This window comes from Eretmochelys imbricata, chromosome 5 (genome assembly GCF_965152235.1).
Source record: "Eretmochelys imbricata isolate rEreImb1 chromosome 5, rEreImb1.hap1, whole genome shotgun sequence".
Lineage (NCBI taxonomy): Eukaryota > Metazoa > Chordata > Testudines > Cheloniidae > Eretmochelys > Eretmochelys imbricata.
The window spans coordinates 60,429,256-60,454,913 of NC_135576.1; the positions used below are offsets into that span (position 1 = coordinate 60,429,256).

At 38.2% G+C, this 25,658-nt stretch overlaps 1 protein-coding gene and 1 non-coding gene across 2 annotated transcripts in view; one reads left to right on the plus strand and one right to left on the minus strand.

The window, feature by feature from the left end:
- The window catches only part of KIAA0825 (KIAA0825 ortholog), a 348,612-nt gene that overhangs the window by 316,105 nt on the left and 6,849 nt on the right, over positions 1 to 25,658 (minus strand). The window contains exons 2-3 of the mRNA XM_077817196.1: positions 4,547 to 4,715; positions 1,313 to 1,988 (exon numbers count right to left, since the gene is read on the minus strand). Of these exons, the coding sequence (XP_077673322.1) occupies positions 1,313 to 1,988; positions 4,547 to 4,715 (845 nt within the window). The remainder of the gene's footprint in view (positions 1 to 1,312; positions 1,989 to 4,546; positions 4,716 to 25,658) is intronic.
- On the plus strand, positions 6,371 to 6,489 carry LOC144265457 (5S ribosomal RNA). The gene has a single exon (XR_013346274.1). It is a non-coding gene; the product is annotated as a 5S ribosomal RNA (ribosomal RNA).

Here is a 25,658-nt window from a genome sequence, read left to right on the forward strand (position 1 = left end):
TTACCTTCTGCTAAGTGCTCCAAATTCAAACTTCCTGTCACCGCTTTCAGAGCTCTATATTACTTTGCCCCTTTTACTGTTTCCCATTGCCCCTCCACTCCAGGAGTAATGTCAGTTTATCACATGACTGTCTGCATGCTTTCTTCCGTACTGCCTCCTACTCTATGTTCAAGCCTTCCTTTGTTCACCCACAAAGCCCCTATCTTCTCCATATTTCTCCTCTCTTGAAGAGGCTCTTCTGTCTTTCTACCAATGGAGTTTCTATTTGATTTATACTGACATGAAGATTGATTAAAAAAAATAAATGAACATAACCTTATTTTGTTGAGACCTGGTAACCCACCACTTGGAACATAGTACTTTGTGTTAAATCTCTTCCCCCAAGCTCCATCTGTTTGTTTATGTCCATCGTAAGACTGTGAGCTCCCCATTCATTCTTGTCTCTCTAGAAAATACTTTGCCTACCGTGGATGTTATTATAAACAAATACATAATAATTACTACATACAATACCACTCTAAAACAGTGCATGGCATGCCTGTACACAACTCCACTACCAAGTACATAATAAGAGTTTTCATTTTATATAATTGAATTTTTTAAACCTTCAGTTCTCCCTTTGAGAATAAGGTTACCAGATTCACCAATAGCTAAACAAGTATATAAAGTATCTAATGTTAACAGTGGGATCCTCTTTACTGTTGTACGTTTCTTTTGAAAAACATGAAACCAGTTATCAGTACAGTAATTTATATCAATTTAAAAAGCATTGGAAATTTATTTTAAAAAAACAAATAAGATGTTTTTAGAGACAGTCTGCATACTAAACCTTTCAGACCAGTTATGTGGGATTTAGTGTCAACTATTTTATAATTAAATGCATTGAGACTGTGTTGCTGCAGTCTAATTTTTAAATTTTCAATTTCAGTCCATTCAAAGTAACTCCGGGTAATAGAGTGGGTTTTTTCCCTGTCCAGAGTCAATAATTTGTAATCCCATACCTACTAACACAATCAATGGAAGTTTTAATTTTAGTTTTTTTAATATTCCAACAGCACAATATTACTCAATGGCAATATATTGCAGTTTTGTATATATGTCTATAAAAATGTTCTATTTTAAAATTTTGGGGTCACACTTCTGATATCTTCAATAATTCAGCTACATGAATACTGTTAAAAGCATCAAACTAGAATTGGTAATTTCATGCCTCTCTGTCTTCATGGGAAATAATCAACCAAAAGAGAGAAAACTGTAGCATAAACAAGATATATAAAAGTCTAACTAAAATGAACATAAAAATGCCACTAACCCAAAGCATGAACTGTTCCTCTATTCTTCTTTGAAATCTTGCTTGTCTTAATTATATGTAGAGCATTTTCTTTGAACTGCAGTTCACAAAGTCTTTCAAGAAGAATTGTTATTTCTTCTGTGACGGTAGCCAGATAAGTTTCATTAATAAATGTCAGTGTTGAGGAAGGATCTATAGTACCACTTAGTATATACAAATCCTCTTTTATCATTGTGATTAGTGTAGGTATTGAACTTTGGTAACCATGAACCACCTTATCAAAGTTTGTTTCACCACAGCTAGATAGAACACAGTTCTGCAGAAGCTCAGAAACTAATTTATTCTGCAAGTTTTGGTACTTGGTTAGAACTTCTGATTCTGGATATAGAAACAAAAGTTGTTGTATGCATTGAGTTTTAAATTGCATTTTCTGTTTTAAAGTATCAGTATTTGTTTCATGAGGTCTCTGAAGTCTATTTACTAAAAAACGTCGAAGGTGTAATCTCACATCATCCCAAACAGACTTGATATTCATAGATGAATCATCCTCAATGGCATGAAGAGAAGCTCTGGATGTTATCTCAAAAGATGTCTCACTTGGAGTACATGGAAATGCGACCCCACACTGACTGGAGAGATCCAGAAGAAAGCGTAGTATCATTTCTTCTTGATTTTGTTCATTCCTCAGCAAGCTTTGCTAATAATGGTAAATTATATAGTATTTAGAGATGTTGCATGAATAACTCTATTTACAAAATTAACTTTGTGTTAAAAGATGCACATTATTTTTAAGTGCAAACTACAAAATGATAATATCTTAGCATTTAACTTGATTTCTCCAAATCCCCTCATGTTAGCCCAGGCACAGACTATAAATTCTCTTATAAATAAAGAGAAATGGGAAAAAAAGCAGTTTTTCTGATGTCACTTTTTTTATAAAATGGGTGTCTGGTGACTTTGTTCAGTTAAAGATTCCCTAAGCAATGACAACCATAAATAACTAAAACACACACAGGAAAACTTTCAGAAACTCAAACTCAATTTCATCAATACAATAAGGTATTTTCTGGGCTGGCATACAAGGATTTGGAGTAACCAAACCAACAGGTAAGAACATGCATCAGCATTCCCTCTATGCCTTTCCAGATAGTATTCATTCTAAAAACATAGGATAGATACCTAGAAAAACAAAGACTTATGAATCATACTACATAGGAACCACCTACCATTGGCAGAGACTGTAATATAAAATCTGTAATGACATGATCATGTAAAAACATCCATCGTGTTGCTGGTAAAAAATTTTCCGTTGAAATATTTTTTCATGATAAAATGACTGCACCGAAAATGTTGACAGAAATTTTCAAAGAAAAAAGTTCTGTTGTCTTTTTTAACTAGTAAACAAATGTTTTTCACTTAAAATTTTCATTTTCGAGTTAATGTTTGGTAAAAATATTCAGCTCTCAGTTTTTGAAAACCAAATAGAAATTTGTAGGTTTTTGTTTCAGATTTTCACTGGAAAAAAACCAGGATACTTAAAATATATATATTTAAAATTTCCTGTGAAAAATAACTCGCATTTTTCTATCAGCTCTACCTCGCAGTTCTAAAGGGAAAGCACCAACTCTCATAGCTACCAGTTAAGCCTTGGCAGAAGATGGAGCCTTTTTACTCTGGTTAGCATACCCATCCTGGAAGGCAAATGAGAATCAAGTCAAAATAATTAATTTGAGACTCAGCTGGGGGGGGGGGGGGGAATGATAGCTATTGCTCATGACAAACTTGGTAGGAATTCATAAAATAGAAACCTTGTGCTTTCCCTGTTCTTCTGGCTCAGCACTAACCATCATAAAGGCAGTTCTAAGGATAAATAAATCTTCCCAATACCATCTTGAAGGACTCAAAGAGAGGATCTGATAAGGGATTTAGCATCAGCATTGAGATCCCACAGGACAAGGTGGGGGGCATCATGTACTTGTCCTGGTTAGATGAGAACTGATACATTAACAGGTGCCAGGCTGAAATTACATTTCAGCTATATCAGTAAGGGAGAAAGAAAGGAAGCAAGTATGGAGCTGACAAAGTAATAGGACTGCATGTATTGTTTTACTTCATCTGAAAAGGCCTCTAATGACCAGTAGGATCAAAGTTCTGGTCTCATAGCTATTTATGATACAATGGGACATATTGCAACCAGAGGGCTCTGTTCTCCCAGAATCAGCTCTTCTAATTGCACATAGCCAGACCTTGGTTTGTCCAACTTTCTCTAGAGTAAAGCTGGTTGAGAATATTTCAGCGAACCATTATTTTTTGTCAGAAAATGCTGATTTGTCAAAACCAAAAGTTTTTGTGAAAAAGGTCAGTTTTGATGAATTTCCCATTTTGAAAACATAGTTTTGAAGTTGTTAAAAGTTCTGTTTTGACATTTTCTAAATGAAAAAAAAAAAATCAATTCTGGGGGTCAAAATGACATTTTGCTTCAAAGGTAAGTTAATTTATAGTAAAAAAAACTAAAAGGAAGGTCAATATCAAAACAAGACATTTTGATTGACCTGATCAAATTTATTTGAGGGATTTTCAGTTCAAAGACATTTCTGAGATGTTGATGGGACTGGCTGGGACATTACTCATATTGAATCTATTTCCCCAGCTTAAGTATCCTTACACCTTCTTGTCAACTGTCTAAATGGGCCATCTTGATTATCACTACAAACTTTTTTTCCCCCCCTCCTGCTGATAATAGCTCATCTTAATTAATTAGCCTCTTACAGTTGGTATGGCTACTTCTACCTTTTCATGTTCTCTGTATGTGTGTAAGGTATATATCTATCTTCTTACTATATATTCCATTCCATGCATCCGATGAAGTGGGCTGTAGCCCACAAAAGTTTATGCTCAAATAAATTTGTTAGTCTCTAAGGTGCCACAAGTACTCCTGTTCTTTTTGCGGATACAGACTAACACGGCTGCTACTCTGAGACTTGAATCTGAATCTCTCACATCCCAAACAAGTACCCTAACCACTGGGCTATAGTCTCTCTGGTTATTATTTATACCAAAAAAAGAGAGATACTCATTTATACCAAAATGAGAAAGAAAGATACCAACTCTTTTATTCTAATTCTGTTCCATATTCACTCTTGTGAAACTATAAAAGTAAAAAAAGAATACATTAATAGCAGAAAAATAAAAAAACTGTATAAGTATTTTTTCCCAAATACATATAAACTGTAGAAGTTTTTTTTTTTTTTTTACCAGGGTTTTAAGAAATTCAATCAACTCTCCATGAGGTGTAGAAGAAGGTTTGAGGGAACTGAAACTGCAGTTATTCAACCAGTGAAGGCAGTTAGTTGTGTTTTGTAACAGCTCATCAGTACAAGTCTCATTTACTTCTGATTGTAGCTCTTTAAGGCATTGTTCCACACTAAAAACAAAATAAAAAAAACAAGCATTCAAACTTTTTTCCATTATTTAAAGATGAACTTTTTTATATAGCATATCTTTTCAAGAAAGGAAAATACTTTAAATGTATATAACATTATAACATATAAAGAAAAGGAGTACTTGTGGCACCTTAGAGACTAACCAATTTATTTGAGCATGAGCTTTCGTGAGCTACAGCTCACTTCATCGGATGCATACCGTGGAAACTGCAGCAGACTTTATATATACACAGAGAATATGAAACAATACCTCCTCCCACCCCACTGTCCTGCTGGTAATAGCTTATCTAAAGTGATCATCAGGTTAGGCCACTTCCAGCACAAATCCAGGTTTTCTCACCCTCCACCCCCCCACACAAATTCACTCTCCTGCTGGTGATAGCCCATCCAAAGTGACAAAGTGCAGGAGAGTGAATTTGTGGGGGGGGGTGGAGGGTGGAGGGTGAGAAAACCTGGATTTGTGCTGGAAATGGCCTAACCTGATGATCACTTTAGATAAGCTATTACCAGCAGGACAGTGGGGTGGGAGGAGGTATTGTTTCATATTCTCTGTGTATATATAAAGTCTGCTGCAGTTTCCACGGTATGCATCCGATGAAGTGAGCTGTAGCTCACGAAAGCTCATGCTCAAATAAATTGGTTAGTCTCTAAGGTGCCACAAGTACTCCTTTTCTTTTTGCGAATACAGACTAACACGGCTGTTACTCTGAAACCTGTCATTATAACCTATGTGATACAATGCTTCAGAATATCAAGTCTGAATCTCCAGGACTAACATTTCTAAATGGAGTGGGACTAGATCTATAGTACATTTTCTTAGGACCAGAGTCCACCAGCCTTATTCAAATTAAGTAGTACTTTGATCCTCACATATTCCCATATTTTTCAGTAAGTCTACTTGCAAAGTAAGGCTTTACTCAACATAAGACCGACTGGAATTGGCCCTTATGATTAGGTGGATAAAGAAAGTAAGCAGAATGAACGACTGTATTCACAGCTAAATGTGACATTCTGCTTCTGCAGCAATCAGCAGTTGTTTTATAACATATCATATACTATAGCAGTTACTTACAGATGACACCTCACTGAAAAACTTGAAAATAATTTTAGAGACATTTCTGCTGGTAAAGCAAATATTTTCTTTCCCTTTTCCTCACTAGAATATTTGAATGAAAAATAAAATCTTTGTTTCTTAGGAGTTGATCTACTACTGTTCCTTACTCTTACCTAAAATCATAACTTTGTTTGTGACATCACAAGTGCTTGGTATGAAAATCATCAGAGTTTCAGGTTGGGAGAAACTAGAATAATCTTCTACTCCTTAGAAACAAAGATTCTGTTTCCATGAAAATGTCTCCAGAACCAGAAAAAGGAGGAAAAGGAAGAAAAATGTCCCTTAGAGATAGCCCCATTTCTATATCATTTCCTAAATCAAATATTTTTCAATGTTTCCCTTGAGCATCTAATACTCTTAAATAAGAAAATATTAAATATCAGTTAGATTTTGGTCTTACAAAAATCACAACCAGCAGTGGCGTGGATCAATGGTGGTTTAAAAAAAATGGGAAAACTAACCTTGTGGGTGTTCCTTGTGGGTATGGTCTACGGCCATACCACCACTAACCTTGTGGGTATGGTCTACGGCCATACCACCCTGAACACGCCCGATCTCGTCTGATCTCGGAAGCTAAGCAGGGTCGGGCCTGGTTAGTACTTGGATGGGAGACCTCCTGGGAATACTGGGTGCTGTAGGCTCGGGGGGAGGGATAGCTTAGTGGTTTGAGCATTGGCCTGCTAAACCCAGGGTTGTGAGTTCAATCCTTGGGGGGGCCATTTAGGGATCTGGGGCAAAAATTGGGGACTGGTCCTGCTTTGAGCAGGGAGTTGGACTAGATGACCTCCTGAGGTCCCTTCCAACTCTGATATTCTATGATTCCAGACCGCACAGTGGCCATATTTCCCAAATGAGAAGTGGGTACACCCATGTTTACCCTGGACTACTTTACTGGTTTGGATCCAAAATCTGTTTTATCAAAATCAGGGATGATTTTGATTATATACATGTTTTCAGTTTGGATTATCTTTTTTCTGATTCTGTTTATTTATTGCAAGTGAAAAGTTCATGGTACCACACACACATATGCCTTAACAGCTATGTTACTGGTCCCTATTCCACTTCTGTATTGAGTACCTATGGTTATGGGGCATTTAACAGGGGTTAGAGCAGCAAAGTGCATATGCTAGCAGATGGAGAGTTCAATCCCACATATCTGAAAACTCTTTTTTGTAAGATTTATTAATATTTAAAGTTAGTCATCAGCTGCTAATGGTTTTTGGAGAGACAGCAAAAACCAGAGTATGTGCATGTTCTCCCACATATGCAGGTGTGTATCAGGAGGTGCCCCCAAGTGTGAGAGGCAATTCAGAGGTAAGTGGGGACAAAGTCAGTAGTCATTAGGTAGCCAATTTAAGGGAAAAAAAGGTTTCTAAATATTGTAACCAGAAATAAGGTGCATTCATAACAGGACTATGAAGTTGCACTGACAGCAATTATCATTAAACTATTGTGTTAATAAACATATATTACACACAAAACCTGGCCATCCAAATGCAACCACTACAATTATATTCCTAACTCTTCAATCTAACCATCTAACCCCCATTTTGTACACTTTCATACCACTTCAAGACCCTACATACATATCCCTAGCCTATGCTACTGACTTTATCTCTTACCTCCATTCTCCAAGGGCTTTCTCACTCTTTCAATGATTTCAAGGTTCGTGGTTTGTCCATTTTCTACTCCAACATCCACATTTGGAAAAGTGTTATAGTGTAAGAGAAAAAGAATGAATCTCTGTAATATTTCAAAACTTCCGCAACTTAAAAAAGTTACTGTGATTTGGCAGCTCTGTAACTTTTTAAAAGTTGAGGAATTTTTTTAAATGTTGCAGAGTTTCATATTTTCCTTTTGGCACTTGGTAACCAAAAGTTCAGCAAGTTTTAAAAAGCTAGAGAGCAGGAAAAGAAAAGAAAGGGAAAAAGGAAAAAAACAAACATAAAACCTAGGTATCATTTACTTTATTGCAGCAGTTTTCAACTTTTTTTCATTTGTGGACCCCTAAAAAATTTTGAATGGTGCAGACCCCTTTGGAAATCTTAGAGATAGTCTGCAGACCCCAGGGCTCCGCAGACCACAGTTGAAAACCACTGTTCTATGTTAATGACAACCCTCTGTGGATGGCTTGTGACATTACACTGCATATTCATCATAGTAATATTGTTATGGCATAATTATGATGCATTTTGTACAAGATGGGTCATGTAAGGTGTCATTTGAAAAATTATTATTTTCTGGATATGACTATCCTATTTATATGCATATACCAATTTTGTATCTGAAGTTATGAATATTGATTATGGATCTGTATTTCAAATAGGCTTACTCTGGAAAACACCCATAGACAGCCTTTCAGGTACAACAATGAAGAAGCCAAACAGTGTTAATGGCTCATCAACAAAGACAATGGGCTGTGGAATAGCTTACCCTTCCTGTGGATGTTTCGGCCAGCCTGTAAGTAATAGCTGCTATGACTCTGCAAGGGCATGTGACTAGACCAGGTCTCTGGACTCCATTCTGGGTGCCTGTGTTTCTCCACAAACTAAGGCAGGGAGTGACATCATTTGTTGTTCTTCACTCCCCCACAACTCAACGCTTGAGAGAAGCTCCGAAAGAAAGGGGAGGGGAGGTGTTAGGGGAAAAGGGAATCCCAAGCTGCAAAACAAGTGCAGCTTGTGCCTTGAGAATCTGCAAGCCTACTTGTATCATCAGGCAGGGTAAGAAATTGTTAATTCAAATCCTATCCTTCTAGTATGTTAAACTTAGTTAATAAACTTGTTTTATATTTTAACCTAAACCAGTGTGCCTTTAAGTGAAGTGTCTGGGGAAAATCTCAGCTTAGTTACCACAAGTGTGCATATTCCTCTACACATTGAGGGACAGGTGAACCGAGTAATAAATTCATACTGGTCAGGGTTTTGACCAGGGTAGGACAGTATAGCTCTGGGGTCCTAGGCTTTGAAGCTGGGGGTAATCTTGGCTGTAGCCTTTCTATTGTTGGTTCATGCAGTGGCTGGTCAAAGCCTGCATATAACCACAGCTGGCTGTGTCCCTGCCTGTGTAAATGCTGGTGGAAGTGTAAGACCAGGAGCAGTCTAGAGATTATCACAGCAGCACAGTGTGAGGGGAAACCCAGGCTGGTCAGTCAGAGGACTCAGTGGCACCCCAGTTCCAGGTGGCACCCCTGGGGGAAACCGGTCACACCTCTACTACATGGTCAGCAGACCCACAAGGGTCTGTGGACAACAGGTTGAAAACCACTACTGTACTACATTGAGTAACAAAAATGGAAAAAATCAAAAATGTATATAATCAGTTTTCAAAAACCAAAGTGACACAGCTTTTTTGCTTAATTTAAATGATTGATTTCTTTTTGTTGAAAACAATCTATGAAAAATGTAATTTTCCATGTGTCATAAATATAAAGGGAAGGGTAAACCCCTTTGAAATCCCTCCTGGCCAGGGGAAAGCTCCTCTCACCTGTAAAGGGTTAAGAAGCTAAAGGTAACCTCGCTGGCACCTGACCAAATGACCAATGAGGAGACAAGATACTTTCAAAAGCTGGGAGGAGGGAGAGAAACAAAGGGTCTGTGTGTCTGTCTATAGTCTGTCTTTGTCGGGGATAGACCAGGAATGGAGTCTTAGAACTTTTAGTAAGTAATCTAGCTAGGCATGTGTTAGATTATGATTTCTTTAAATGGCTGAGAAAAGAATTGTGCTGAATAGAATAACTATTTCTGTCTGTGTATCTTTTTTGTAACTTAAGGTTTTGCCTAGAGGGGTTCTCTATGTTTTTGAATCTAATTACCCTGTAAGATATCTACCATCCTGATTTTACAGGGGGGATTTCTTTATTTCTATTTACTTCTATTTTTATTAAAAGTCTTCTTGTAAGAAAACTGAATGCTTTTTTATTGTTCTCAGATCCAAGGGTTTGGGTCTGTGGTCACCTATGCAAATTGGTGAGGCTTTTTATCCAACATTTCCCAGGAAAGGGGGGGTGCAAGTGTTGGGAGGATTGTTCATTGTTCTTAAGATCCAAGGGTCTGGGTCTGTAGTCACCTAGGCAAATTGGTGAGGCTTTTTACCAAACCTTGTCCAGGAAGTGGGGTGCAAGGTTTTGGGAAGTATTTTGGGGGGAAAGACGCGTCCAAACAGCTCTTCCCCAGTAACCAGTATTAGTTTGGTGGTGGTAGCGGCCAATCCAAGGACAACGGGTGGAATATTTTGTACCTTGGGGAAGTTTTGACCTAAGCTGGTAAAGATAAGCTTAGGAGGCTTTTCATGCAGGTCCCCACATCTGTACCCTAGAGTTCAGAGTGGGGGAGGAACCTTGACACCATGAAAGCAAGAAAACTTAGTCAAAAATTTTCAGTTTGCTCTAAAAAGACAGCTATTAAGTGGCAAAAATCTTCAGACAGTACTAACTCAGGCTGAGTTAGTAGTGAACCAGAAACCAGACATGAAAGGTCATTGCTATAACCCACCCAGTGATCATATATTTATCTTTAAATTTTGGTTGCAATAACCTCTTAAAAGCATTACTTTTCTAATGTACTTTTTCATCTTACATTTAGCAAACATTTAAAATTTACCTTTTTCATTTATTGTACATCATAACCAACCTTCCTTTATCTCATTTATTGCCTTATTCTGATCAGCAACAGTGATCTCACCAATATCATCTCATAGCTCTGGGAACTGGGTTTGTTAATGTGTATATATTTTTTCATTGGATTTTGTGGTGGGAAGGGAAATTATAAATGAACTGGTAAAAACAATGATGGATAAACAGTAACTAATAATTTGTTGTTGTTGTTTTCCTTTACAAAAATAATAGCAATTTATTTCCTCAAAAAGATTTCTGGAATCCAAATGATGCATACTATCAATATATCTTCAACAGTGGGTTAAATTTGGAGCCTATTCTATTTGTCCCTTTAAAATAATTGAAAATAAATAATTATAGCAGGCTGAATAAAAAAGAAGCCCACTGCAAACTTGGAGTGTGAAAGATATTCATAACTGCATTAACTCTTAAGATCCCTTCAAAATTTGAAGGGAAGATCAAAAATAAAAATATGTTCATATGTTTCTGAAATAACCACTAGTAGGTCACTTAAAAGTCACATAATTTCAAATGTGTCCTTTTACAACAGTTTACTCTTACATACTTTATCAGTAGAAGCTTTGTATTAAGGACTGTGAGAAAGTGTATTGTAATATATTTAAAAATATATGAAGTGAACAGTTCAGAAAGCATCTACTCTATTATATGAAGATGCCAAATTTTATAACTGCATCATCCTCAGAAACCAAACTCACTGACAACAACCAATTCAAAATTATATGAAAACTTCTTTAAAATTAATCATGTGTGGGTGGTCTATAAAACACACTATATAAAAAAGGTTAAGTAAAGATCTTTTCAAGACAACTCTAAGTCTGAGCAAGTTTAAAATTAAGTGCACTGAAACAAATATCTCCTGAGTATCAAAGGGCCTTTTCATGAGTGCAAAGGACTTCCATGAAAAATAATACCTCTCTGACTGTGGCCCACTCAATTTCCTGATGGGATAACTCCATCCATGAATACCAGTTCTGAACACAATAAAAGATAGGCATGTATCTTTTTATCTTGTGTAAACTGTTCTCACGACTGTGAAATCCAATGCCCTGTTCATACACCTTAGCTCCCGGGACACTATATTTTATTTATGAGCCTGTGGTGTCTCATTCAATGAAACCTAACAGATTACAGCATTGTGAATTGTAAAGACTCAGGTGTCGTTAGTCTACCTAAATCAGTTTCAATTAGCTTAAATCAGCTTTTATACTAATCTCTGACATCTGAATCAGGGCACTAACCAATGATCTACAAACCATTAATAGGCTAAAGCCTTTACAGGACCAGATATTTTAGCAATTTGTCCTAACACTGATAAAGGGATTAGGCAGACAAATTTCAATGGACCTTCCTGTAGGTACAAATAATGATCGTTCTATTCACTTTATTTGATCTTTTTATCCCAATAAACTAAACATCAATTTTTTGTCTAAAACTGTACTTTTTGCATTGGATAAAACCTTTTTCATATTCTTTAGTTCATATCATATGGTAGTGAAGCAGAATCTCAGTATTACTTTCCCTCCTGTTCTTTACAAGGTTTTGTAAGACACTTTATACTATTAGTATTTGTTCAATTCCAGTTTTCTATTCCACTGTATGAATTACATCAGTCAATAACATATTTAAGAATCAGGCCACTGAATAAACAACTTAAAATATTCAATGTGCATTTTCAGAGCATAGAAAGAAATAAACTTAAATATGTAATGCTTCTTTCAAAGGGCCTGTAGCTGTGCCTGTCCTGTCACTGGGCAGCCAATGGACACAGCTGGCCCACCACAGAACCCCACTGCTTGGCTGAGGCAGTCAGGTGGCTTGCTCTTAATCCCAGCAGCTGCAGAATATCAGTGGCTGCTCACTGTACATGCCTGTGGATTCTCTGTCTTCCTTTAGTTGCTTCATTCCAAATCCTTCTCCAGCCCAGACCTTCCTCTGTACTCGCCCTTGCTCCAGCCTAGACCCAGCCCTGTTCCTGCCTTCCCTGTTCCAAGTAATACAGTTCTAACCCTCTGCTCTAATTTCTGGCTCTGACATTTGGATTATGGTTCTAACCCTCAATCCAGTTCTGATTCCCTATTGACTCTGGCATTTGGCTTTTGACCCTCAGCTCTGATCACTGGCTCTGACTCTGCCTAGACCCTGGGCTCTGGCACTTGGAGGCTAACCCTTGTTTCGCCCATTAAGCCTGACTCCTGTTCTGACCACTAGACAAGATGGCCTGCAACTCAGTCTCCTGACATCTCACTTCAGCCTAGAAGAAAAATAGCTTTCTGATTTCCAGTGTCTTAATAAGGGGGTATAGGTCTCAATTTGGTAAAGATATAAAATCTTTAAACAAAACCTGTATTTAACCATGATGCAAAAATCTCATTTAATAAGTTAATAATTGTATATTTAAAAATAAGTCATATAATATGAATTTTAAAAGGAAACTTTATATTAATCATTTAATTGTTTTTCCACTAAGAACAAAATTATAACTGTAATTAACTGATTAATGTAGAATGTTTTAGTGGAGTGTATTAATTACACTACATAAAAATGAAATGATACCTTACACACACCTACGCCCCAGTCCTTCAAAGACTTTGGCACACATTTAACTCTATGAGCAGTCCTGTGATTCTATTAGTTGTTCCACTGATAGGTGTCTAAGGGCTGGATCCTGTAAACCTTTAATCAGGCGAGTAGTCCTCGCTCCTGTGGGTAATCTCACTGCCTCCAGTACAAGACTAAGGATTATTCACAATCTGAAAGGTCACAAGTGTGGGCCTTTATGTTATGATTAGGGCCCTACCAAATTCATGGCCATGAAAAACATATCACGGACCGTGAAATCTGGTCTCCCCGCAGTGAATTCTTGTCTTGTGTGTGCTTTTACTCTATACTACACAGACTTTTCGCCAAATGCTGGGAATGGGCAACAGGGGATGGACCCCTCTTACAATAACCTTGCGACACCTCCCCCATAACTCCCTTTTGGGTCAGGACCCTACAATTACAACACCATGAAATTTCAGATTTAAATATCTGAAATTATTAAATTTATTATTTTTAAAATCCAATGATCATGACATTGACCAAAATGGACCGTGAATTTGGTAGAGCCCTAGTTATGATTCTATTACTGCTGATGAAACAAAACAGAAACACGCAACAAACCCTGAGAGTAAAACTTTCAAATGCACCTAAATGATTTAGGCCCCTAAATCCCATTACCTTTTAACAGGATTTAGGTACCTAAGTCACTTAGATGCTGTTGAAAACGTTACCCCAAGCCTGTTCAAGCGCAAATAGAAAACAATAGCTGAATTACCAAATAATTAAAGAATGAACTGAAATATGAATCTAAAGAGAAATTAAAACTTTTCTTTAGCAAAGTAATCTGAAATTTCAACTGACAAGAACGCTTTTATAGTAAAAAAATGAAATGTATTTGAAAATCATATTTCTTACGTTTCTTATTCTGAAACTAGTGCTAGCATCATAGAAGATTGGGGTTGGAAGAGACTTCAGGAGGTCATCTAGTCCAACCCCCTGTTCAAAGCAGGACTAATCCCAACTGAATCATCCTAGCCAGGGCTTTGTCAAGCTGGGCCTTAAAACCCTCTAAGGATGGAGACTCCACCACCTCCCTATGTAACCCATTCTGGTGCTTCACCACCCTCCTAGTGAAATCGTTTTTCCTAATATCCAACCTCCACTGCAATTTGAGACCATTACTGTTCACTCATATCAGTTTCTCATCCACTGTAATCCCCAGGTCCTTTTCTGCAGAACTGCCTCTCAGCAAGTCAGTCCCCAGCCTGTAGCAGCGTATGGGATTCTTCCATCCAAACTGCAGGACTCTTCACTTATCCTTGTTGAACCTCAACAGTTTTCTTTTGGCACAATCCTCTAATTTGTCTAGGTCACTCTGGAACCTCTCTCTACCCTCCAGTGTATCTACCTGGAGTCCCCACTTTAGTATCATCCGCAAACTTGCTGAGGGTGCAATCCATCCCATCATTCAGCTCATTAATGAAACATTGAACAAAACTGGCCCCAAGGCCAAACGCTGGGGCACTCTGCTTGATACCAGCTGCCAACTAGACATTGAGCTGTTGATCACTACCTGCTGAGCCCGATGATCTAGCCAGCTTTCTATCCACCTTATAGTCCATTCATCCAATCCATAACTTTTTTAACTTGCTGGCAAGAATACTGTGGGAGACCATATCAAAAGCTTTGCTAAAGTCAAGATATATCATGTCCTCTGCTTTCCCCATATCCACAGAGCCAGTTATCTCATCATAGAAGGCAATCAGGTTGGTCAGGCATAACATGCTGCTGGTGAATCCATGTTGAATTTCCTGATCACATTCCTCTCCTCCAAGTGCTTCAAAATAGATTCCTTGAGGACCTGCTCCATGATTTTTCCAGGGACTGAGGTAAAGCTTACCGGTCTGTAGTTCCCCAGATTCTCCTGCTTCTCTTTTTTAAAAATGGGCACTATATTTGCCTTTCAAAGATAATGGCCAATGTGATTGCAGAGCCATCAGCCAACTCGCTCAGCACCCTGGGATGCACTGCATCTGGCTCCATGGACTTGTGCATGCCCAGCTTTTCCAAATAGTCCTTAACCTATTCTATCACCACTTAGGGCTGCTCACCTCCTCCCCATACTATGCTGCCCAGTGCAGCAGTCTGGGAGCTGACCTTGTCTGTGAAGACTGAGGCAAAAAAAGCATTGAGTACTTCAGCTTTATTCACATCATCTGTCATTAGGTAGCCTCCCCCAATAGGTAAGGGTCCCACGCTTTCCCTGACCACCTTCTTGTTGCTAACATACCTGTAGAAACCCTTCTTGTTACCCTTCACATCCCTTGCTACCTGCAACTCCATCATCTTGACATTTCTGACCATGCAGAATGGAGGATAGAGAGTAACTTAATGGCAAAAAGAGAATGCAAGAATTGAAAATCTTTATGGCTAGCAACTTTGCCACCATCGTTTTCTGGTCAAGGAGTTCTAGCGTCTGCAGGTGTGCCTTAATCTGAAAACTCAGTCTGGAACTTCCTAAGTCACTCAATGTTAAATCAACACATTCACTGGGATAACTTAACCTTATTGAAAGATAATTTTTAAAGTGAATGTGTCACTTCTTGACAGGAGTGGAGACTTATGTCCTGTTTAGCTGCAAAATCAGTAACATGAAGGAACTGGCGAGGCAAGCTTCGCCATACTGATATGCAGGTCCTCTCAGATGTCCAGGCTACTTCCAGCTTTTGAGATCCCTAGCCATAAATCAAAATAAAAAACGATGACACATGAAAACAAAATAGGCACCAAAAAAAGAGTGAGACATACTTTTAATTTTTTTTATTTAACAAATGCTTTTCTAGCCTTTTTCTGTGCAAATCAATCCACTAATTATTGAGAAAAATCTAGCTTTCATTCAATGTCACAGCTGATATTAAACTTGGCGAGCCCATTCAAACGCTCTTGTCCCATAGTTGAATGAGGATAGTTCTTTACCTGCTTCAACACGTTGACAGTGCGTTCACCTGAAGCCGTTGATACAGGCAAGCTGACAAAAATACACAATGCAATTGAGATATTAGGAAACACCCCAGAGAGTCCAAGTTTGAGTATTTCTTGAAGCAATTCCTTTGGCTTGCAATCCAATTTAAAGTTCATGGAATATATTCATTTGAAGAAGAGGACCTCATCACTGAGATCTTTTGAGATTTCTTTGTTGTACTGTTGCTGCAGTTGTTCAGCTGCAGAAAGTAGATCTGCATTACTCAGTCTGTTGAATTACCAAGGAAACCCCAAAAGGGTACAAATTATCCGCAGTGACTCAAATTGACATGTAAGATTTGATTGAATCGAGTAAATGATGACAAGGAAGACATTGACACTATAATGCTGCTCGGCATCAGATTCAGTAGGTAAGTTGCGATTGGTGGAAAACTCAGATGAAATGCTAGTATTCTGTGCTACTAATTTGGACACAGTCAGGATTGCATCCCATTGTTCATGAATCTGTTGAATGTCACTGATAAGACTTTCAGTGTTATCCCTCTCAACATCAAGTGTAGCTGCTTCAATTGCCAGATTAGTTTGGTAGATCATTGTAAATAGCTTCATCCACAAAGATGGCATCAGAATGCATTCAAATTTGGACATATTCTTCTGAATAGACTGAAGTTCAGTTCAAGCCTGTGCAGTGAGTTTGAGAGATTCAAGCTCATTTAAAGCCATTTGAATTTAAATCACTGAAATCAAATGCTTCAATGAAATCAAGTGCAACTGGTTGAACACCATCAATCCGTGCAGACCATCTGGTTTTGGACATCCCATGCAGTGAAACAGGAAGATATTGCTTCAGAATTTCCCATCTTTGTGGACTGCTACTGAAGAGATTGTACATTTGCTGAACAGTTCCAAAGTAAGTAATTGCCTCCTTGCATGATTCAGCACAGTCAACACTTACAGGGTTTAGTGTGTGGTTTCCACAGCTGGAGAAAATACAGTTTGAATTATGCTCCGGCAGAACTGCTTGTACACCTTTGTACTTCCAAGCCATATTAGATCCACTGTCATAGGCTTGACCAATGCAGACTTGAAAATCTAACTTAAAACCTTCTAGAATTGCTAGTACTCAAGCAGTAATTTCTTTTCCAGTGTTTCTCGTGAAATTATCAAACAAAATAAACCTTTCTTCAATTGAAAATTTTGAGCTCTCTACAATCTTACCAGATCGAATAACCATAGTAGTCTGTTCCTTGTGAGAACAATCTGGAGTGGCATCAATGATGATTGAAAAATACTTGGCATTTTGAATCTCATCAAGAATTTCTGTTTGTATGAATGACCCACATATCTCAAACTCGTTTTGTGTGCGTGTGGAGAGATAATGGACTTGCATACACTTTTGACTCTCTTGCAATTCTCAAACACGTTTAACATGCTCTGATAAAAGTGGGTCATATTTGCTGAGGAGCTCAACTATGCCTAGAAAGTTTCCATTTGCATGATCACCAGTACATTGACTGGAACAAAAGAAAGCCAATCTCCTCTCAGAAAGAAAAAGGATGAAGCGCTCAAGAAGTTTTTTCCAGTTATTAGTTTCTGTAGAGAGTTCAGTCAAGAGTAAATTCTGAACTGAACTTTCAGCTGATGCTGCCCTACTGGCTGATTTCCATGCAACATAGTTTTTCTTTGTGTGATGCTGAACTCTCATGTGATGGTATTCGGTCTTTCAACTTCCTCCAACCTCTGTTGATGCTCCATCCTGATTGATCAGAGAGAACTGATGCATTTGCAGCACTTTTGTTCGAAATGAAGCAGGGTCCACAGTACAGAGATTGTTTTTCCATACTCCAGCATAACCAGTCTCTTGTGCAGGTCTCACCATTTGGAAGTGTTTTTGTCAGCAGATGAGTAGGGAAAGCGTGATTATCAGCATCTCGTGGAATGTTACTTGGAATTTCAAAACAACTAATTTGAAGAAAAGGCTGCATTTGGGCAGCATTGCTCTTGTCAATAATTCTAATGTCAGCCACAGTCAAACCTGTAATACTCATGAATTGCTCTTTCTGTGTTAAGATCTACATCTTCCTGTTGAGTTTCTTGATCATACACAGGATCTTCTGCTGCATCTGTTACTGTTGGCACATCTCCTTCTTGACTACTGTCCTTATGTTCAGATATTGGCATTGAAATATCACCTGTTGCAGTTGCAGAGTTTTCATTATCTGTAGCATTGTTTGTTGGGTAAGGTGTGTTTTCCAGTGGTTTGAGAAATGAAGTTATTGGCTTTGAGCTCTTAGCTGCTGCTTCACTCAGTTGTTTTTGCCATCTCTTGCTTGCACCACTTTCAGATCTCCTCTTCACAGTTATCTAGTTGGTCAATATGTAGCCTATCCACACTTGTAATATTCTGTTGTAAATAAGTAGCTTATCTACACTTGAAATCTTCTACTGTAAATGTACACAAATGCTGAATGGTACACGAATGCTTAAAAGACTTAAAACAAAGAAATACTAATTAAGAACATAAAATGAAACAGTCAGACAGGTTATTATCCTGATCACTGAATCAAAACTCAAACACGCAAGGTGTAATACAACAGGCTGAGCTGAAGACAAAGGGATGACATATATATACAGTAAACACAGACAAGGATACAGACAGAGGGAAAATGTCCCAAAATTTCAAACGTGCGTCCTCACGAAACTCACTGCACAAGATGGTCCTCACAAATTTTCACCTTGAATCTGGGTCTATAGACTATGAAAGCCTATGATGATGATGGCCAAGCTACCAAGCTAGGGCTCAACCAACCAATCAGTCACCTCTTTTAGCTACCACACGAAGATAATAATGATTAATTCTCACACATAAATAATTCCTTAGTCAACTAGTCGTAAAACTATAAAGACACTAAAATGTAACAATTCTCTACCTTTCAACACGCACTTCATCTAGCACCAGCCACGAGTAGTGGTTTATTTATATAATCAGCTGACCTGAGAGGACTTGTTCATCATGGTCTAATCTTGCGCCATCAAAACAGATATATTTTTATTAATACTTCTGAACATTTTTAACTCTTTAAATATGACAAAACTTGTATCAGTTAACAAAAAAATTATGTCTTTTATCAAATCACATCTCTAATTTGCTTAAATTTGCAGCTCTAAGATGAGAGTGTGTACATTTTGGTCTGATAGGGATGTGCATAAAAACAAGTTGTGAAACTTATCAAATACCAAAAAATTAACAAGTGTCAATTGGCCCTGCTGATAGTCTCATCCTGATCTGGAGAAATCACTCTTAAAAGTAAGAATGGTTCAGTTTCTCTATCCCATGCCCTATTTGCTTTGACTACCAAATAATAATTTTAAGGCTGGATTTTGTGATGTGGATGCCTGACCACTACACTCTGAACTCATTTTACAGCCATAATACAGCAGTGAGATTTCTATTTTTAGTGCACTAGCTAGATGAGAGCTAGCACAAGTATGTCTCCTCCAGCTGGCAATCACACCCCAGCTCCAAGTGTATACATACCCTAAAGGTGCCACAAGTGCCTAAGATCCTTTAGACCATTCAAATTTGAATCTAAGGATCTTACATTTGTATTATCTGATATTTGTAGTAACCATAAAAGGATGCTAGAATTTTTAGAAAAACAATTAAGTAGATAATGTTTCTACAATGTTTTGAAGACAAAAAGCATTATGTGCACTTATTATTATTAATTATTTTAGTGCATTATGTGTTAAAAAACCTACCTGTTAAGAAAGAAACTCAGCAGGATTTGTTAATGGAAAACTCATCCGATCATTTGTAATGGATCAGAAGACTTGCTCTTCATGGTGGTGGGAAAATATTTAACAATAATTATTGCAATGGCTTTCCTTACAAAAACTTTTTTTTAGGAACTGCAAAGGGTCTGGGAGAGGAGTGCAGCCAGTAAGTTCCTGTTCATCTTACAACAGAGGCCTGCCATGCAGCCAAAATTAAGAACATGTGCCATGATTACAGGCAACCATAGAGGAGGATGTTGATGCTTCAGTACTATCGTGTGTATCTTCTTATTATATGTTCCATTCTATGCATCCGATGAAGTGGCCTGTAGCCCACAAAAGCTTATGCTCTAATAAATTTGTTAGTCTCTAAGTTGCCAAAAGTAGTCCCATTCTTTTTTTAATAAGCACCAGGTTATCCATAATGATAAATCATTTATTTCCTAGGAGATACAATTAATTCAACTTATGGATAAGATATAAGTGAAAAATCATGGAGATTCATAAACTTATGACCTTTAACTGGGCCTGATGCAGAAAAATTTGTATAGGATATGATTTTTCCCATTATCTTTTTTTATTAAAATAGTGTGTGCCCTCACTGGTTTTGATAACTTGCTGTTATTCTTGCTGTGTAACTTGTTTTACACTTTCCAAGGAACTGACAGATTAGATTAATACACATTTGTAATGCTTATTCTGTTCAGTTCTAGGCCACGTCTACACTACCCACCGGATCGGCGGGTAGTGATCGATCTATCGGGGATTGATTTATCGCATCTAGTGTAGATGCGATAAATCGATCCCTGATCGCTCTGCTGTCGACTCTGGAACTCCACCAGGGTGAGAGGCGGACGCGGAGTTGATGGGGAAGCGGCGGTCGTCGATCCCACGCCACGAGGACGCGAAGTAAGTGATTCTAAGTTGATCTAAGATTCATCGACTTCAGCTATGCTATTCTCGTAGCTGAATTTGCGTATCTTAGATCGATCCCCAGCCCCCCAGTGTAGACCAGGCCCTAGTCTATTTAATTAACAGCTTACTCTGTGGAGAATGATTGATATGTTTTCTTTTGCTCCCCGCTCCCTATAAAAGCAAAACACCTTTTCCTTTGGAATATTATGGACATTTAACAGTGATGACCTCCCCTCAGAGGGAAGGTCTGAGATTTATTATCTGTATATTGGAAAGTATAGCTTCCATTAATACTGAGTTTGGAGTTATATTAACTCAACAGATCTGCAAACATCAGGTACTTATTTTATTTTTATTTATCCAAATTTTATTCAAAAGAAAAGCCACAATAAAAAAGTAAAAAAAAAATTGGATGTCTTGATTTTATTTCTAAAACTAGGAATTCTTCCAAATTTGAATTTGAAAGTGTTACTCTTTTTATAAAAAACTGGCAGCTTCAGCACAGCCACTATTCCAGAATCTTTTTTTTTTTTTTTTGAGCATCATCAGTAAACTTCTAACTTTAGAAGCAAAGTAGAAGCAGGGTCTTTGAATTAAAGACTTTGCAACCCAGTCCACATCTCCACCTCAACCACTTATAGAATACATCCCTAGATATCATCAATTCTAAACCAGGCCTGCTTATTTGAGTGTTCAGATTAGTTACCTCTATTTTTTAACAATGATAACTCAGATTTAAGACCCGAAAGGACCTCTATGATCACCTTATCTGATCTCCTACATAATACAGGACAGAGAATTTCACCAAGTAATTCCTTTTTCAAGGCAACAACTTCTGGATGAACTACAGCACATATTTTAGAAAGGCAATCTTGATTTAAAGTGAATGAGAATCCATCATATCAGAATCCCTAGGCAAACTGTTCCAATTATTAATTGGCCACACTGCTAAAAGCATGCACCTCATTTCCAGTTTGAATTGGTCTAACTTCACCTTTCAGTCACTGGATCTTGATGTGCCTTTGTTAAACTAAATTCCTAAATGGAGAGAAGATTCATGAAAGCAGAGGATATTCTAAAGACCATGATCAAGCTACCTCATTGTGAGGCTTTCGGGGTCAGACCAATAAGGGGTTGTACCTGCAACTCTGGGTGCCTTAAATGCTATAGCAGCAACTCCAGCAGTCAGTATACAAGCATGCAAGTCACCCTCTGACTTCCACCACCCAGTTACTTTTTTCAGGGTGACCCTTCCCAGCTCTGAATTTCCTCCAAACCTCTGTAGTTTACATTCCTCTTGCAGAACACTTTCAGAAGTTAAGTTCACTGCCCCTTTTAAAAAAACAGTATCCCGTAGCTTACTACCTTGACACTCATTTTAAATCAACACACTAAACTAGTTTAGGTAAAAGTAAAATAAGTTTATTAAACTAAAAGTCATAGGTTTAAGTGATACCAGATGCAAGGTATAAAGAAAGGATTCTCACCAAGTCTCTTTTCCAGCATGGCTGACCAGACACTTTGGCCAGGACCCTTCACAGATCTCAAAGTGCTCAGTTCCTTTTTTTCCTCAGATGAAGGATGCCAAAATGGCTTTTTTTCTCTCCTTATATCTTCCCAAAGTTCATTGGCCTTGCTTTGAGAGACAAGGCGGCTTCCTGGGTGTACAGTCCCCCATTCCCAACTGAGATTAAGTGGCTGTCTTGCCTAACTTACTCTCTTAATGGCTTTGTTTATCTTGTATGTATATGTACTTTTCTTTTCTTTAGTCACACCTTGCTTAATTTACATAGGAGACATTCCTTTGGCTGGAACAGGTGTGGCATAGGGATTGCCTGCCAAATACATTTTAAAAACGTATTTCCAGCACATACCTATAAAGTCCTTTGTGAATTTATTGTACACACATCACATAATATTAATGATCAGTGAGTTATTAGTTTACCAGTGATATATTACTTGCCATCTTTTAGGTATATAGCATGTCAAGAGTGCATCAACTAGCACTGGGGTGCTCTTAGGGTCACACATGTATCATTCTCTTTGCTAAACTAAATGTATTGACTCAGCTTCTTAAATATCCCACTGTGCAGCAGAGTTTCCAAACCTTATACTAATCTTGTGGCATTTTTCTGGAACTATCCAATTTTTCAACATCCCTTTTAAAGTATGCATGCTAGAACCGCACACAGTATTCCAATAATAGTCTTATCACTAACTTGTTTAGAATGTAGCTCCAACATGCTCTCCTTCATTCTTACGGTAACTAAAAAGTAGGAGGAAAATCTTATGCTCCAAATAAAGGATTAGATTCTCAGAGGATTGGTAGAAAATGGAGTCTTTCCCTTTGAAATTACTGATCTGGATATAACCCAGGTGAATAATGGCTAAAAATCATTGCTAGATGTTACAGAGAGAGACAAAGTGGGTGAATCTGTTCTACCTTGCATTTTGCTGTGAGACTGGGAGTACCCTTCGTAGACCTGAAGAAGACCTCTGTGTAGGCTCAAAAGCTTGTTTCTGTCACCAAAAGAAGTTGAACCAATAAAAAATATTATCTCCTCCATTTTGCCTCTCTAATATCCTGGGACTGACCTGGCTATTTGCTAGCCGTTGACTGTTTGGTGGCCACTGTGAAATGAGTTGGTGGTCTTACGCAAGTTCATAAGAAATCAGTGCCCACATCCCAAAGAACGTCTTTCTTTGCAGACGGAATAAAGACTGAATGGGAATAAAACTCTACTATCCTTTCAGCTCAGTGATGATCCTTGCCTATGAACTACAAGCACATTAATGAAGGCTGGCAGGTAAGGGATACTCCTATTTTTTGTTAAATAGAGGATGTTAGTACTATCATTCTAGTATCTTTCAAAAGCACGAACATCACAAAAAGTATACTACAGGAATAAATGCTGACAGTACAGTAAATGACCACCTATATAACAGAAAATCTATGCACTATTTTTAGAGATGAATTCTCTCTTCAGACCAAGTTACCAATATCAAAATATTACTGCGTTTCCCACTTATTCAGTGCATCAGGACTAGAGGATGTGCCTTTGACTTGACCAAGAAGAAAAGTACCTCCATTTAGCTTGGTAACATCTTCTAATAGAATCCTTCTAGCTATTAGAAATGATATCTTGCACGGCTGTGGAACATGAATATTCTAAGGATGATGCCCATCCAAATACCAATCCTGAGGTGAAGTGTACATGGGTCGAGGTGCTTGATCTTGCCATTCCACTGGGTCAGGATCTTGGAAAACATTGGGAGGATGATTGGTACTTGGTATGACATCCGTAGGAGGTTGAGAAACCAAAACTATTTGGGCAAGTAGAGGGCGATCAGGATAACTTAAGGCCTGTCTTGCCGGATTTTCACAGAACTCATGGGACCTGAGGGATTAGGGACCCAATGCAGTAGGGGATTCTGGATACAGGACAGTGAAAATGTCCAGTGGAGTGGCAATGGATTCAGTGCTCCCGGGTGTAAGAGGCTGCAGAAGCCAGAGGAGATTGTGTAACTGCCAAGGAAGACAGTGCTGTGGATAGGCAAAGTTAGCAATGATCGGTCATCATTGGTGCTGGCGGATCCTGGGGTTTGGGAGGTGCTAAGGTTGATGGTATCAACGGATTGTGGTCTGGTACCAATGTAGCCCAATATTTTTGGGCTTTCTTGTTGTGCCTCTGGGACTTAGGACATACTAAGTCCTCACAGGTCAAGTTGATGGGCTTCTTAAGAGCTGAATTTGACTTCTTCAAAAGTGGATTTAGAGAAAGACGTAGTCTCATGCTTATCAGAGTGCTTTCTGGACTTCTGACAAGATACCCTTCCACCGGGGGAGGGTGGTCTATAGAAGCAGACTATCCCACACCAGAGTTGGACTTTGCAGCAGTAGGCACACTCCTTGCTGATATATAGGGCAGTTTTCCAGCCTGGATCCGATTGAGGCCTCATGGTCTTCTTCATGGGGTATTTCTGGAGATGAAGTCCCCACCTTTCTCAGGTATGGCTGGGGAATGATTGGCAGATACTGCACCTCGCTGCAATGTGGGCTTCCCCAAGGCAGTACAGGCAGCACTGGTAGTCATCACTGACCAAGAAAGATCGTAGGCAAGAAGTGCAAAGTTTGAAGCCAGGAGTTCTGGGCATAATCCAGTACCCATACAAGTGGGTGGGGGATTCCCCCCAAAAGGAGACTAAGTTTAACACTAAGAGATCTACAAAACACTAAAAACTGTAAAAACTGTACACTCTGTTAAAACTATTTACAAAGCTAAAGCTAAATCTTATCTTGTAGGAAGAAGCTGAAGCTACTGGAGGTTCTGACTCGGAACATGTGGTGGTGAGAAGGAACTAGAGAGATGGTCTGTCTGCCCTACCCTTTATCCCCTCAGTCAGAGGCACGAAGTGAGCCAGGGCACATCTGCGGACTAACGAAAGCTACTTTCAAATTCTCTGGCTCTGGGAGCATGGTGCATATGCATGAACCCATTGTAGAATACAATAGGGACTTGAAGAAGAGGGGCTACATTAAGTCTGTGTAGGAGGAAATTTTGTTTTTATTGTTACTTTACATGTGGGTATGTTAAGATGGCATGTCCCTAAGCACCTTCACAAGGTTTTCAAGAAGTTTAATAAGTTTGCTTAAGTACAGTTTAAACTTATTTGTGTCCACACTGTGTTCTAACATAGTTAGTCCAGCCTGTGTGGACCAGGCAAAAGGATATTACAAACAAATTAAAAATAGGGCTGTCAATTAATCGCAGTTAACACACACGATTAACTCAAAAAAATTAATCACGATTAAAAAAATTAAGCACGATTAATCACAGTGTTAAGCAATAGAATACCAATTGAAATTTATTAAATGTTTCTCTACATTTTCAAATATATTGATTTCAACTACAATTCAGAATACAAAGTGTACACCACTTACTTTATATTATTATTTTT